Source organism: Colius striatus, chromosome 2 (genome assembly GCF_028858725.1).
Source record: "Colius striatus isolate bColStr4 chromosome 2, bColStr4.1.hap1, whole genome shotgun sequence".
Taxonomy (NCBI): domain Eukaryota; kingdom Metazoa; phylum Chordata; class Aves; order Coliiformes; family Coliidae; genus Colius; species Colius striatus.
This window is the reverse complement of record NC_084760.1, coordinates 87,260,925-87,275,837: the sequence shown is the minus strand read 5'-3', so window position 1 is coordinate 87,275,837 and position 14,913 is coordinate 87,260,925. Positions and strand designations below refer to the sequence as shown.

At 38.8% G+C, this 14,913-nt stretch overlaps 1 protein-coding gene across 1 annotated transcript in view; it reads left to right on the top strand.

Moving 5' to 3' along the window:
• KCNH1 (potassium voltage-gated channel subfamily H member 1) overlaps positions 1-14,913 on the top strand; it is a 181,514-nt gene that overhangs the window by 35,918 nt on the left and 130,683 nt on the right. Inside the window, exon 6 of the mRNA XM_061991377.1 lies at positions 5,550-5,942. Within this exon, the coding sequence (XP_061847361.1) occupies positions 5,550-5,942 (393 nt within the window). The remainder of the gene's footprint in view (positions 1-5,549; positions 5,943-14,913) is intronic.

Below are 14,913 nucleotides of genomic sequence, written 5' to 3'. Positions count from 1 at the left end.
AGTGACAAAATATGTTGTATCCAGAAGCCATGGGTACAAGTGGTGTCTGGTAAGCTTCATTCTTTGACTTTTGCTGATATGTGTAGATTTTTTTTAGCCTAACTTCTCTAATACCAGTCATATAAAAACTGCTTCAATTAATAATGCAATTAATACAATGATGTTCGGGAACTCTGAGAGTATATTTTCCAATAAGAGTTTAAAGTAATTGAATCATAGAATGGTAGGGGTTGAAAGGGACCTTTAGACATCACCTAGTCCAACCCCCCTGCAGAAGCAGGTTCACCTAGATCAGGTTGCATAGGAACATGTCCAGGCGGGTCTTGAAGACCTCCAAGGAAGGAGACTCCACAACTCCTCTGGGCAGCCTGTGCCAGGGCTCCCTCACCTGAACAGTGAAATAGTTTTTTCTTATATTTAGGTGGAACTTTTTGTGTTTCAACTTCATCCCATTACCCCTTGTCCTGTTTCTAGCTACTATAGAAAAAAGGGATGTCCCAAACTCCTGACACCCACCCTTTAGATATTTGTAAATATTAATGAGATCCCCCCTCAGTCTCCTCGTCTCAAGGCTGAACAGCCCCAGTTCCCACAGCCTTTCCTCATAAGAAAATGTTCCATTCCCCTGATCATCTTGGTGGCCCTGCGCTGGACTCTCTCCAGATGTTCTCTGTCTGTCTTGAGCTGGGAAGCCCAGAACTGGACACAGGACTCCAGATGAGGCCTCACCAGGGCAGAGTAGAGGGGGAGCAGAACCTCCCTTGACCTGCTGACTACACGTTAATTGATGCATCCCAGGAGGCCATTGGCCTTCTTGGCCATGAGGGCACATTGCTGGCTCATGGTTAGTTTATTATCAATCAGGACTCCCAGGTCTCTCTCTGCAGAGCTGCTCTCCAGCGGGTCCGCTCTCAGCCTGTACTGGTGCGTGGGATTTTTCCTTCCCAGATGCAGGACTTTGCACTTGTTCTTGTTGAACCTCATGAGGTTCCTCTCTGCCCAACTCTCAAGCCAGTCGAGATCCCGCTGGTTGGCAGCACAGCCTTTTGGGGAATCAGCCAGTCCTCCCAGTTTGGTGTCATCAGTGAACTTGCTGAGAGTACACTCTGTCCCCTCATCCAGGTCATTGGTGAAGATGTTGAACAAGACTGGCCCCAGAACCAATCCCTGTGGAACTCACTGGCCACAGGCTTCCAACTCAATTCTGCGCCATTGATCACCACCCTCTGGGCTCTGTCATTCAGCCAGTTCTCCATTCACTTTACCATCCACTCATCCAAGCTACATTGTCTGAGCTTTCTGATCAGGAAGTTATAGGAGACAGTGTCAAAAGCCTTGCTGAAATCAAGGTAGATGACATCTGCTGCTCTCCCGTCATCTAGCCAGCCAGTTATGCCCTCATAGAAGGATATCAGGTTGGTCAAACAAGGTTTCCTCTTGGTGAAGCCATGTTGACTCCCCCTGATAACCATCTTTTCCTTCATATGTTCAGTGATAACATTCAGGATGAGTTGTTCCATCACCTTTCCAGGGATGGAGGAGAGGCTGACTGGCCTGTAGTATCCTGAGTCATTCTTCTTGCCCTTTTTGAAGACTGGAGTGACATTGGCTTTTCTCCAGTCCTCAGGCACTTCACCTGTGCTCCATGAATGTTCAAAAATTATGGAGAGGGGCTTAGCAATCACATCAGCTGACTCCCTCAGCACAATTGGATGCATCCCATCAGGACCCATTAACTTATGAGCCTTAAGTTTGGCCAACAAGTCTTTAACCTCTTCGTCTTCCACCCAGGGCAACTCCTCTGCTGTCCAGAGAATCCTACTATCCTTACTGGACTGGGCTTCCCAAGGGCTGGCCTTGGCCGTAAAGACTGAAGCAAAGAAGGCATTCAGTACTTTGGCCTTCTCTGCATCCTCAGTCACCAGGGCACCCTCTGTGTTTAGCAGCGGGCCCACATTACCCCTCGTCTTCCTTCTGCTGCTGATGTACTTGAAAAATGCCTTATTGCTGTCCTTAACTTCCCTGGCTAAATGAAATTCTAGAAAGGCTCTAGCCTTCCCAGTTGCACCTCTGCATGCTCTGGCAATGTTCCTATACTCTTCCCAAGAAGCCAGCCCCTGTTTCCACCTCTCATAGATGGCTGCTTTCTGCCTCAGTTGTTGCAGCAATTGACACGTTTCTGAGAATTTATAAAGAAGCTGATTGTAGGAACCGTTCTTTCTGGTCACTGCACAGTATGTGTGTCCTCTGCATCTATGGTGTTAGCTGATGTATTTGGTATATTTGCCAGGTGGTTCTGAGTAAACAAGATTTTGCATAATTTAAAAAAATGTGATAGTTATGACAAATAAAAGCAGAAAAATTATAATGGTGCTTAGCACTACTGCTTAATAATGGAACTTCTGCTTCTTTTTTTATTTTAAGTATCATTAAAATCTACTTCAAATGAGGCCTTGCACCCAGTCCTTGGCTCAGGAGTAATTTGTCTGGAGGTCTGTGAAAACAAAAGCAAGGGAGAGGGAGAGGAAGCAAGTATATGTATTCAAAACCACCAAAAGTAGAGATTAAGCTGAAAAGGAATGTTTGTTTGTGTGTTTAGTTTTTTTTCCTCTAGTCATGCAATTTGCAAAATCAATAAATCATTGTAACCACTTGTTGATGCACTTTTGTATGGGTCTTGACTGGTGATATATTCACCACTTTTTAACAAATGTGGGGTTTTTTTATTATTATTTTGTTATGTTAAAAAATGAACTCAGCCATGTGAGACCCACAGTGAAATTTGTTATTTCTGCTCTTGAAATAATATTCTCTGGGTGTAGAGAGCTATTAAAAGCTCATGCATCATTACTACAAATAATAAACGCAGATAATACAACTGTGGTGGCTGATGAATCATAAGTAATTGGAATAATGCTTTCATTAATAACTTGCTGAAACAAATATTTCTTTTGCTATGGTATAACTGAATAATAGAGAAAAATCTTCCAAAACTAAGGCTGCTTCAGTTATTTAGAAAATAATAGCAATGAAATTTTTGTTCAGTGCACATAAGCCCAGTGTATCGATTTATATAGTTGTGTACATTTTCTTCAAGATTACTTCTATATATAAATCTTTAGTAGAGATACCTTTAGAAGCAGTTTGAGTGTAGTTAGTGTGGGTGGGTAACTCATGTGGCTGCTTCGGGAGTGGACTTGCATGAGTAAGCAGCTAGTCTTCCTAGAGGCTGGAGTGCAGCTAGAGTGCGAATGCACATAAAAGCCAGTAGTAGATCAGTGCTTTCCAAATGATCCAGGTACAACCACAATATTCGAAAAGGAGGGCAGGAGGTATTTGCAATATTGATCTTGGACTTAGAGCTTTTATTCAGAAAAGACATCCTAACATTTGTTGCTGGGGGCTCCTGAAGGGAAGGATGCTCTGAGTACAAGTACTAACTCAGTACACAGAATCACTGAATCATAGGGGTTTGAAAGAGACCTCTAGAGATGTAGTCCAACCCTTCTGCTAAAAGCAGGTTAATACCCAACCTATGCTGTTGGGTATATCCTATCCCAAAGTGACTTTTGGGGACTGGATTGACTGGCCAGTGTCTCCTGCAGAGAAAGATTGCTTCTGTGTTGTGCTGCTTCCAGTTCCTCTCACCACAAGGCAACTTTTTTTTTTTTTTTTCCCAAATTTTTGTTGTAGTATGGAGAACCTGCATGAATGAGAGTCAGGAGGGCAGAGTGCGTAATTCTGCAGAGGACATGCCTGAGTTTGGACTGTGGGGGTTCCTTTTCCCTCTTTGCTGTTATTCTAGAAACTAAGTGAAACAAAATACTAAGTCCTCTTATCTTTTTTGTCAAAGTGTTGATGCCTATCTCTAAAGGACCCTTCCAACCCCTACCACTCTATGATTCTATAATTCTATGTGCAAATATACAGGTCTCTCTGAGCAGGCCATGCTACTTCTTCTGGAGAAAATGTTGGGCTCAAAGTCAGCAGACTTGCAACTCCCATTGTCACTCACACATGTGCAAGGGACTGTGATTTGACAGTGTTTGACTCCTGTGGTTCACAAGAGTGATTATGTGAGGTTAAAAGTAGCAGGGAACTTAATCTGAGGATGTTTTGTCCAAGTAGGACTCTTGTAGCTGATTGTTTTATTTTGTCCCCTTTGGCTTAATCTGTTGAAAAAAAGCCTACTAGTTCACACACAAAAAAACCTCACTCAGAACCTCACAGAAAAATCACTCAGAAAAGCCTTCAGATAAAAATCCGAGACTAAATGATTGACATTAAAACAACTGAGATAAGGAGCATGAAAGGAAGATATCCTTCTATTATAGCTATGTTGTCTGATCTTTTTCCTGAGAAGGAGGCCATTTAATTTCTTTCTCTACTCCCTATTGCTGTGAACTATGTGTAGATAAATGCGAAAAAGGAACTACGCTCACAGGTTCTACGAATTTGGTGCTAGCAACCACATTTTATTCAAGAAAACCTCTATCTTCCTTTTTGTCCCTGACTCATTCAGAGTCAGTTTAATTTTAAAACATAACTTGTCTTTGTTTGGAGACAGGTCCTTCATGTTGGTTTCACCCTCATGGATATCCATAAATATAAAACCATTCTTCTTTATAGTTGTGTAAAAGAAACTTTAATTACCAAGGATTACGTACATGATCATACTCTTTTTGCACTAGTGTGCAGAACTGGAGAGGTAGTAGATTTAAAAGGAGCAGCTTTGAGTGAGACTGCTCTGGCGAGGGTTTTGGACTAGATAATCTTTCATAGTCCCTTCCAACCCTTAAGATTCTGTGATTGTAGTTATGCAAAAAACTTGGAGCACATGCTCAGCTTGAGGTCCACAGTTTAAAACATATGCTGACAAATAATCTTTTGCTGTAGCACTCTTTTGAATTAAAACCTGAGTACACTGTAACTCAACTGTACAGCATCAGATAGTGAGACACTGATCTCCTCATTTTGATCTTTTAACATTTCATCGAGAATTTATGGAGGCTAATGTTAGTTATCCGTGGGCTTTAGTCCTGCATGACCCAGAGAAGAGGAACAAAGACCCGTGCATTCCTGATAGATTGTAGTATAAGACTATATCAGATACAGTATAGTGAAGAGTTAAATAGACAACATTGAAAAACAATGTGGTCCAGTGGTCCTAGTGCTGGACTGGAACTCAGAAGTTGTGGTATTGTTCCTGGTTTTGCCATTGATTTCTATTTGCAGCTGCCTTCCTGCCCATCATTTATCTCTCTTGTCTATTTAGACTGCTGAAGGAGCTGTCTCTTCCTCTATTTGTCTTTGGAGACTCAGCACATGAGGCTTAGTGTCAAAAAATAATTAACAGTATTAAAAGAAACAACAACCATTCTTAACAGAATATTTATCCTGACTTGCTTACCATTTGGTGGTGATAAAAGAAGTTAATGGACATGGATTTTTATCAACTGTTTTACTGCACTTGTGAATCTATAGTGTGAAAAACAAAGTTTAAAAATTAAGCACGTTTTCTTTTTCTCCCAAAATGTCTGTGACTACAGGTATTGCAACTGGGCTCTGAAATCCTCCCACAGTACAAGCAAGAGGCACCAAAGACTCCGCCACATATAATTTTGCATTATTGTGTTTTCAAGACTACCTGGGACTGGATCATCTTGATTTTAACTTTCTACACTGCTATTTTGGTCCCTTACAATGTCTCCTTTAAAACCAAACAGAACAATGTAGCATGGCTAGTAGTCGACAGCATTGTAGACGTCATTTTTTTGGTAGACATTGTGCTTAATTTCCATACCACCTTTGTGGGGCCAGCAGGAGAGGTGATCTCTGACCCAAAGCTGATTCGCATGAATTACTTGAAGACTTGGTTTGTGATCGATCTGCTCTCATGCTTGCCATACGATGTCATCAATGCATTTGAGAACGTTGATGAGGTCAGTATACTATTCCACTTTCACCCATTAATTGTTACTTAATGGTTGTGGGAAGTGGGGAAGAGAATAAAGAATTGTATGCTTTTAAATATGTTGAATTAATGTACATATCTCCCCCGTAGCTGCACTCAGTGCATATGCAAGTTTGCCCATGAATCCTAACCAGGAGGGTCCATCTTCAACTGTACTGGAAGAGGCTGAGAATTTTTTATGTCAGAAATCTGTGTTTATTTTCCAGCATTCTGCATCCTCAGAGTTTAGGAGGACAGGCAGAAGCAGACAGCAGAACCTCTGTACAGCACTGAGGAAAACTGCTTCATCTGACCTGGCATGAATAACTTGAACTGGTATGTCAGGATAGTTTCTTGGGGCAGGACTCTCTTGCCTTCATTGTTGATTGAACAGGGTACGTTCACCTGAATAATTGGCAAGTATAATACACTTTTCTCGGATGCTTCAATGCAATATAGCAGGTGGCAAAGAGGCAGGCAGTGACTCACTTCTTAGACCACCAGAAAATACTGCGTGGACATGTGATCCATGCAAAATTGTTTTGCAATAATTGTTTTAGAGAAAGGTGAAGCAATTGAAGATGCTGTTTTGATGGTTACTTGACAATTCCATGATTGAAAAAAAGGATAGGGAGAAATCTGGAAATCTATACTCCTCCTCAGTTCAGTATTTGCATATTTCTTTGGGAACAGGTCACAAGAAAGCAAAAGAACTAGCATTCGGACTCTTATAACCACAATACTACCCTGTTTTAACTGCCTGTTCTCCTACTGGATCTGACTGCCAAGAAAATATTCCTAAACTAAATACATTAAAGTTCCATGCCAAGATAGTTCAGAGAGTTAACAAATTTAGTAAAATCCCCAAGAGGATTTCAGCAGTCTACTTATTAATTACATGTTATTAAATCTGTACCATCGAGTACTTATGTGTACGGATTTATCTGTGACACATACTAAACCTGTAGCATATGTACACGTCTTATTAGTGCCTGGTATTTAATTTTTAGCCTATAAAATTAAATTTGTATCAGTTTCTTTACAATATGCCCATGTTATAAAGGACAACCTAGTTATTAACAGAAAATTATGCCAAACAAAATATCTGAGTAAAAACATTAAGCCTCATACTTTTGGAAAAATACGCTACAGAGATTTGAATCGAATTCAAAGTATTTTTGTCAAGTTACTTAAGGACAAGTGGGCAAACTATTGAATGTGGTGGAAAAAAAGCCATGATGTTATTTGATATTTAATTCCCTAGAGAGGTTTGCATTTTGTATAAAACTACACATTGAAATAACACAAATGAGATCAAGCGAAAAAGCCTTGTAAGACTTGTCTTTAAAGATTTGTTTATCATAAAAAGCACCCAGGCTGCAGATTACTCTGCAGGGCTTCCACATATTACTTTACTATGGTGCTGATAAAGCAAAGGAAGGAGTGGACGTATGTCAGTTTCTGACATTTAGAGTGAAAGAGTGAATAAAAAAACAAAGCAAGACACGAAAATAAAAACGAAGGAAACTTTTGCAGATAGTAGCAACTTGCTGTTGATTTTGTTGGAGGAACATTTCCTAACTGTAGACTGGTGATGTGATCTACAGAACACCTCCAAGGAAAATGTCTATACCAGCGCTGTGACAACCATTGAGCTGAGCACAGGCTCTCTCAGACTTGTAGTAGCAATTCTGCAGGGAGTTTGAATTTCTCCAGATTCTCTCACTCAGTGTTGCCTTGTAACAATGAGAAGCTGATTGGTACTTTAGTTTTCCTATGGCTCTTCAACAGTCTCCTTAATCAGTGTAACAGTGTTAGTTTTAGTTATTCTAGCTATTGTGCCCAAGGAAAAAATATTTTTCTTGATGCTATCCTTTCAAGATTCTTCATCTGTTTCCCCTAGGTTCTGACATTTAGCTGCTATAAATCATTGTAGAGTCATTACAGCAGAGTTTCCACTGGTGTAAATTGCTGTACTTCTATTAAGGGCTCATAGACTGGTTTACAGGACCTGGGGGGCTTTGCCAGCAATGCCAGCAGAATAATGTAGTGAATGTCAGGTGGGGATTTAGAGTGGTATATGCTGATCACAGTTTCATGAGCTGCCTGTAGAAAGAAAGATAACCTTTTATTAAGGAAGAAAAGGAGTCTTTAAAGTAGAAAATCTTTGCCTTATCTTTTTTTTTTCCTCTTGTGTAGACCTTTCCCTTGTGGGTCCACTCGCTTTCGTTCAAATTTGCTGGTTTAAATTTTACGTGTGTCTCGCCCTGGATTACGCACCATATTACTTCACAGTTGTATCAAGTCAGCTGCGAGGCTGTGCTGCTCAGGTTACAAGAAGTCAAACTGGATTGTTATCTAAATGTCACTTTGATTTTGCTGAAGGGAATTCCCTTGCAGCCATGAGGCTGGAGTTTGTAGGTGACCATGGCTGGTACGAGGAGTCTTTTTTTTTTTTCCTGGTCCTAATGTGAATACTTTAAAAAAAACAAAACAGAGCTTAAACAATACCCTGTGTCAAAAGCGGTGATAAAATGAAATGAAGAGTAAGAATTGCTGTTTTTCTGTTTCCATGTTTTCCATATATGATTTTAAAGAGCAGAAAACAGAATTATAGCTTTGTTGCAGTCCCTGTTGTGAAGGGGCATGGAGGCAGGTGGAAGCTCATTTTTTTTCTGCCTACTGTCTTTCTTCATGAAAAGAAACATCACTAAAACACAGAATGTCATGGAGGATAGATGATAGATCATTCAGTAGATTTAATATGAAACAGGCTTATAGAAAATTCCATGTTTTTTGCCAGGAACAGAATGTCACGGAGGAACTAATTTGACAAGTAAATTTGTAGTTGCTGTGGTGGAGGTGAATTGATTTGCAAGAGACAGAACTTGGTGCTGAAAACTCTGATGTAGGGTGTTGAGGCTCTTTTGACCGTGGGTAATTCTGGGATTGCCCCATCAGTAACTTTTGATGGATTAATAGCGAAACCAATTTTGTTATCTTTAAAGTGATCCACCAATATGAGATAAATTGCAATACATAAATGTAGAGTTGATCAATATATTTGACAAGCAGATACTAGTTTAAAAAGAATCTGATATTGTATTTTTGTTTCTATTTTAAAGTAACTTCTTTTTTTGTGATTGAATTCATTAGTCCCTTGTAAGAGAGAATGGAAAATATTTTCTTGAAACGAAATGAGTTTGACTTCTGTGTTTTTCAAGCAATTTCAACATTCTTTGCATTTGTTGCAACTTGGAACATTAGTGTATTTTCAGTTCACATTTCAAAATATAATTGAAAATCCATTTTTTTCCTCTACATGGTTGAGAATATTTCTGTACACAAAAATAATTTTAATTCATTAACTATTAATTAATACAACTATTAATAACTACAATGAATACAAGAGGCACTTAAGTATGAATAGCCACATTCTACAGATGGAAGAGGAAAGAAGAAACAATGTCTTTGTTCAAGGCCATAGAATTAAATATGAGTATGTATGAAGCTTCTCATCTCAAGTGCTATGCTCAGAGAGGCAGTACTGTATCTCACATTCAGAGATGAGTAAAATTCAAAAGATGAGTGAATACCTGTAGAGAACCTCCTAGTGTTACCCAAATGAGAGAAAAGTTATAAGTGTTTCCTCTGGTTTCTCTATATGGGAAGTTAATTGTACAGTTAAATGTGAATTATTGTCTTAACCTACTATAGAACTTCAAGAAATGAAATATTCTACTAATTGAGAATCAACTTAATGCTGGGCTTAAATTTTCTACTGTTAAGACTACATCATGCTGTAGTATAATTTGAGTAAGAGAAGAAAATATTTGTTTAAAATTTACACAGCCCTTAAAATATGTGATATTAATCTCTTTAATTCAAATGATCATAATAACATTTGTCAGTAATCTCTTACAGTAATTAGTATTGTTCCTCACTTAAAGAAGTACCACCTACTTTGGGGGATAATGTTCTCTTTTTGTGTTCAGACATCAATCAGTAGATTTAATACAAAACAGGCTTATAGAAAATTCCATGTTTTTTGCCAGGAACAATGCAATTTAAAATTTTGAATTCCAAAGGTAAGTTGAAGCATATTTTTTGCAGTGTCAGCTTAAGCAATTTTATACTGTGATTTTCAGCCTTAATACCATCAGCTATAATTTATATTGGAAAAAATGTGACTTATTACATGTGACGCTTCTGTTGTGAAATCTCATGGTAGGAGTGTAATCCAGTCATCACTTTATAAATCTCTGAAATAGGAAGCTTGTAGTTGTAATCTATTTGTGTTTGAACGGAACACTGTGATGAATTGTTGTCTGATGCCAAATTGAGAATCGTATATCACTCTTATTTGTTAAGGTCTAAGAGAAATAAATGCACAGTAAAAGATCATCAGGAAAGATGTATTCAATATAAATGATCTAGTGTTCACCTAAGTGGATGAATAAGAGAAAAGCTAGCATGCAGGCAAAGACGATACACAGCTTTGAAAGGACAAAATTTATGATGATAAAAAAAGTCCCGGAAAAAACACGATGCAGAAGTAATAGAAGTAAATTAAGCTATTTAGCACTAAGTGAGTGTGGTGCAGCTGGAGAGCAAACAGCGAGCTGAGAGAGGAATAAATGAATGCGCTGCTGGTCAGATTGCTGGCAACTGTCTGAGGCAGTACTTTTACAATAGATTAATTTAAACCTTATTACTGGAATAATCTCTCATGCTAATACAAATTAGCTATCTAGGAATTACTGAAGTAGCTAAACTGAAAAGCATGCAACTTCTCTAGACTTCTTTTACCATTTGGGACAAGGGAATAAATAATCATATTTATAGCTTTATGGGCCTACAAAGAGTTTAGGTTAGATGAATTTTGCAAACTGGAAACTGTAAACAGCTGTAAAATATGAAATCTGTTTAAAACTGCAGTTCACCACTCTTGTTTGAATCAATCCAATTATGTGTGTGAGTCTATTGACTAATCTGATCTTGGTAAAAGTAGTCATAACCTACTTGCTTTGTTATAGAACCTGAGTATTGCAGGGCATACTCCGGGCATAGAGAAAATATTAGCAAATTGTAGTTCTTGGAGATGATGAAAGTAGATGAGAAAGGGTTAGCAAGACCCCTTGGACTGAGTGACTCTTTACTGGGGCTCCTGGGGAAGAATCAAGCAACAGGGTTTCTGTGGTCAGATGGGAGGTCCTGGAGCATGTGCCTTGGGTTGGAGGGGTGTGGTGATGGTGGAAGTTTACTTGGTTGGGTGTCCCCTCATGAGAGACCCCTGAGAAATATGACAAAGCCCATGGGAGATATCTGCTCTGAGATGTAACCTGCCAGAGGCCTTTTGGGGGGTTTTTGATGTGGCTCCTAGGTGGTGCTAGGAGCTTCAGAAGGAGCTTGGGTGCCTTGACTGGTAGAAGAAATGAAAGGTGATCATAGAGGAGGAGAGCTGTTTGTATGACTTCTGTAGCTGTCTCTGTACTGGTGCATGGTCCCTAGGAATTGTGCCAGACAGGAATTACTCCTTAATGGTGAGATCAGTTGAAGCAGTATTTGGGGAAATACAAGTGGGGTAAAGCAGATTCCTGGGGTAAAGTGGACTGCAGGGCTATAAACCATGTAGGCAAAGAAGCACTTACTGTTCATCGTTTCTGGAGGGCTGTCAGGATGTCTCTCTCCTTTGTCTGCCACTCACCCACCTTTTTTTTTTTTTCTCCTATCAAACATAGGTTTCTCTAACTTTCCTCTTTAAAAAAACCCACAACCTCTGTGCTGCTAATAAAGTGCCTCTTTTATGCTGCTCTCTGAAGGGGGAATCTCCCCTTTCCCCCTAAATCCTCTGTATTCCAACTCACATTACTCTTGTTTATGGGCAGAGCTCCTATGCTTTTTAACCCTTTCAGGGTTAAATTCTCTCCTCTGCTGTAAGCCTGCTTAGGGTGTTTAGTTCATTTAATTTTTTACTTGTTTCCATGGTCTTGCTTGGTGACTCAGAGACATCTATGCTATCTGCTTATGGATAGCCCCTCCAAAAAGAGAGTACCAGGGGAGGATGCGTTGCTGTGCCCTTCCCCAACACCTAGGTTGTGCTGTGGCTGTTAAGGATGGCAATTAACTCCTCTTCTGCACTACTGATGTTCAGATTAGTCTTTTTGCTAAGTCACAGATAAGTAAGGGTGTTATTGGATTTCAAGGCTACTTCTTCATAGCTTTGAAAAGCGTGACATGATTAATCATACTGTTAACGAGATAATAGTAGTCTACATAAGCTATTCAATCTGTATAAGGCTAAAAGAATTGAAATGCTGAAATACATTTTCAGTGATAATGTATGATGATAGCTTTTGTCCAAGGAGAGCTAATTAATGTATTAGATTCAGAATTATTTCAAAAAGCTACCGTTTGAGTGATACTTAGACTGCATATAGAGTGAAGCATGTTCCAGGGATGGGGGTCAGTTACTCTGTTATTTTTTTCCTCGATTCAGCATGCCTCTATTGATCTGAGGCAGAAAGTCAGACAAGACAGCAAAGGGTATTTGTTTGAGTAGCTAAATGGTTGTTTTGTAGTTTATTTCATATTAGAATTGGAAGGATGGAGTAGTATTAGATGGCAGTAACACTAAATTTTATTTCGGTGTTTTGACTCTTCAAGATAAGTAAAACGTTGCCAGAACTGTTGATTTCTTTGAATGAGTAGCACTGTGAAGCAGAATGCTGCCTGTCAAGGTTATATTTTTTTATTTAATCCTGTGGAAAGTGAGATCTGTTTAGATTACTTATGTGTTACCTTTATCCTCGTTCTTCTTCTCAAAAAAAAAAACCAAACCCCAATGTGTTTCCTGCATTTGTTGGTTTTTTGAGTGTGCATGTAAGAAAGACAAGCATGGACATAGTTTACAATTGAAAAATCAGTCTTTCCATCTCTTCTCACACCCTGTGCTCTTATAGATGAATTATTACTGCTTTTCCCTCAATTCTAATGAAGCTTGCCCATATCTAACTGAAGTAAGCTTTCTCCTGTGCTGAAAACAACAAGAGTAACCAGATTAGATGTTGATTGTAATCTGTGTGCGTAATGCTATCTCATCTGTTGGTTGTTAAATATGGCAATCTGTAGGAAAGGTCATAGTCTCAGACCTAATTAAGAAAATCAGAAGAGGCAAATAACAGAAATGAATAGTCCTAATAATGGCCTGACAGGGCTGCCATGCTACTGCAGATAGGCAGAGCTAGGCTACAGCATATCTGACTTTAGAATCAAATGTCAAGGAAGAAGACAGTGCTTTCCAAGGCTCTTGCCTCACTTATGGTAGTGATAAATTTGGTTCATTGCCTCCCTTTTTTTTATAAATAATTAATTTTTTTTAATTCTGCTTCATTCTCATTCTTTTAATGGTTAGCTTTTAGTCTCCTGCATCTCCCATTAATTGAGATGAAGCCTGAACTTTAGCAGTTACATATGAGAGGAAAGTGCTGGAAAACTTAAAACAGATTTGTGCCAATACTGAACATTTATCTTTTTTAAAATAGATAGTAAGTAGGAAGTACTTGTAGCCTATGAAAAAATCTTAATGCTTGGATTAAGTGCATTTTCTTTCTGTACATGTGGAAAGTAAATGACAGCGTAAAAAGTGAGTAGTGCCATGCAAATTGAATCTATTACTTAAGTGCTAGTGCTACTACAGCTGTAGGAGATGGGATGAAAGTTTAATTTTAGTTCTTTTCAAAAATTGATAATAGTATTGTTTAGAAAAGAAAACAAATTATCACTTTTTTAGGATTTTTTTTTGTCTTGCTAATTTGTGTTGCTGTTCTTTAAACCATTTTTTTTTTTGATGGAATTTTATTATAGAATAATTGAGTTGAATTTAATTTTGCATGGCAAATGTGCAGCAGCAACTGTTTTTCATTTGTACAACATCTAGCACTGAAGTGTCCACTGTTACTTGGGGACTGTAATGACACAAGTAACTAATTACTCTGCTTATGGCCCCTATATTTTCCAAACACTTCACAAAGTACTTAATCACAACATCTCTTCTCAGTCTTTTTTTGTGGTTATGGAAGTAGTGGCACAAATCTCACGTTGTCTGAGGCAAAGCTAAAAGATGGATATCCTGAATCCTTGGAAAGAAGGTTACTTACATGGCTGAGATACCAGTGTGGTCAAAGGGTGTACTGACAGTAGAGTATGTCTTGCAGAAAAGAAGAAGATACAAAGAAAATATGTGTAAATGTGCCCACTATCTAGTGTACAGGTCTCACTAATGACAAATTATACATGGAAGTTTACCTTTGGCAGTATTTCATGGACAAACATGAAGCATTCTCTTTGAATGCAGAATCTGAGTCCTGCTTTCCTCTAGGACTGAGGCTGGTCTGTTTTTCTATTGTGTTTGAAGTGCAGATCCACTCTGTAAGGATTGCACAGGAAGAGACAAAGGAGTGTGTCTGTATTTATTGTTTTAAGGACTTGGACCAAACCTGAATGCCAAATCAGTGAAAACAGAGTTATTTCTTCTGGCTCTTCTCTTTGAGCCTGCCTTTGTTTCGGAGAAGACTTGCTACATGTTCCTTTATTTTTATGCATCAGCCATCACTGGCAATGAAAGTAAATGTGCCAGCCTCTTAAATATATGTGGCAACAGTTATATGCATGTATTATCAGCAGAATCTTCATTTAGAGTCGTTCGGTTACTTCAAACAATTTGAAATATAAGTTTGTGTGAAATTCAGCATTTTCTGCCACATGTGATCCAGTGCTCTGTATGTAAGTGCTGCATACAAGTTCTCATTGTAATAAAATATAGTAAAAATGCACTATTTGTCTACCTTGGCCATCTAAGAGATTTGTTAGGTTCTGCATATCCCCAGGGAAAGGTTTCTGTTGGATAGAGCACTGATAGTTAGAACTGTGTCTGAGTAAATCAGGCACTGGTAGAGCTT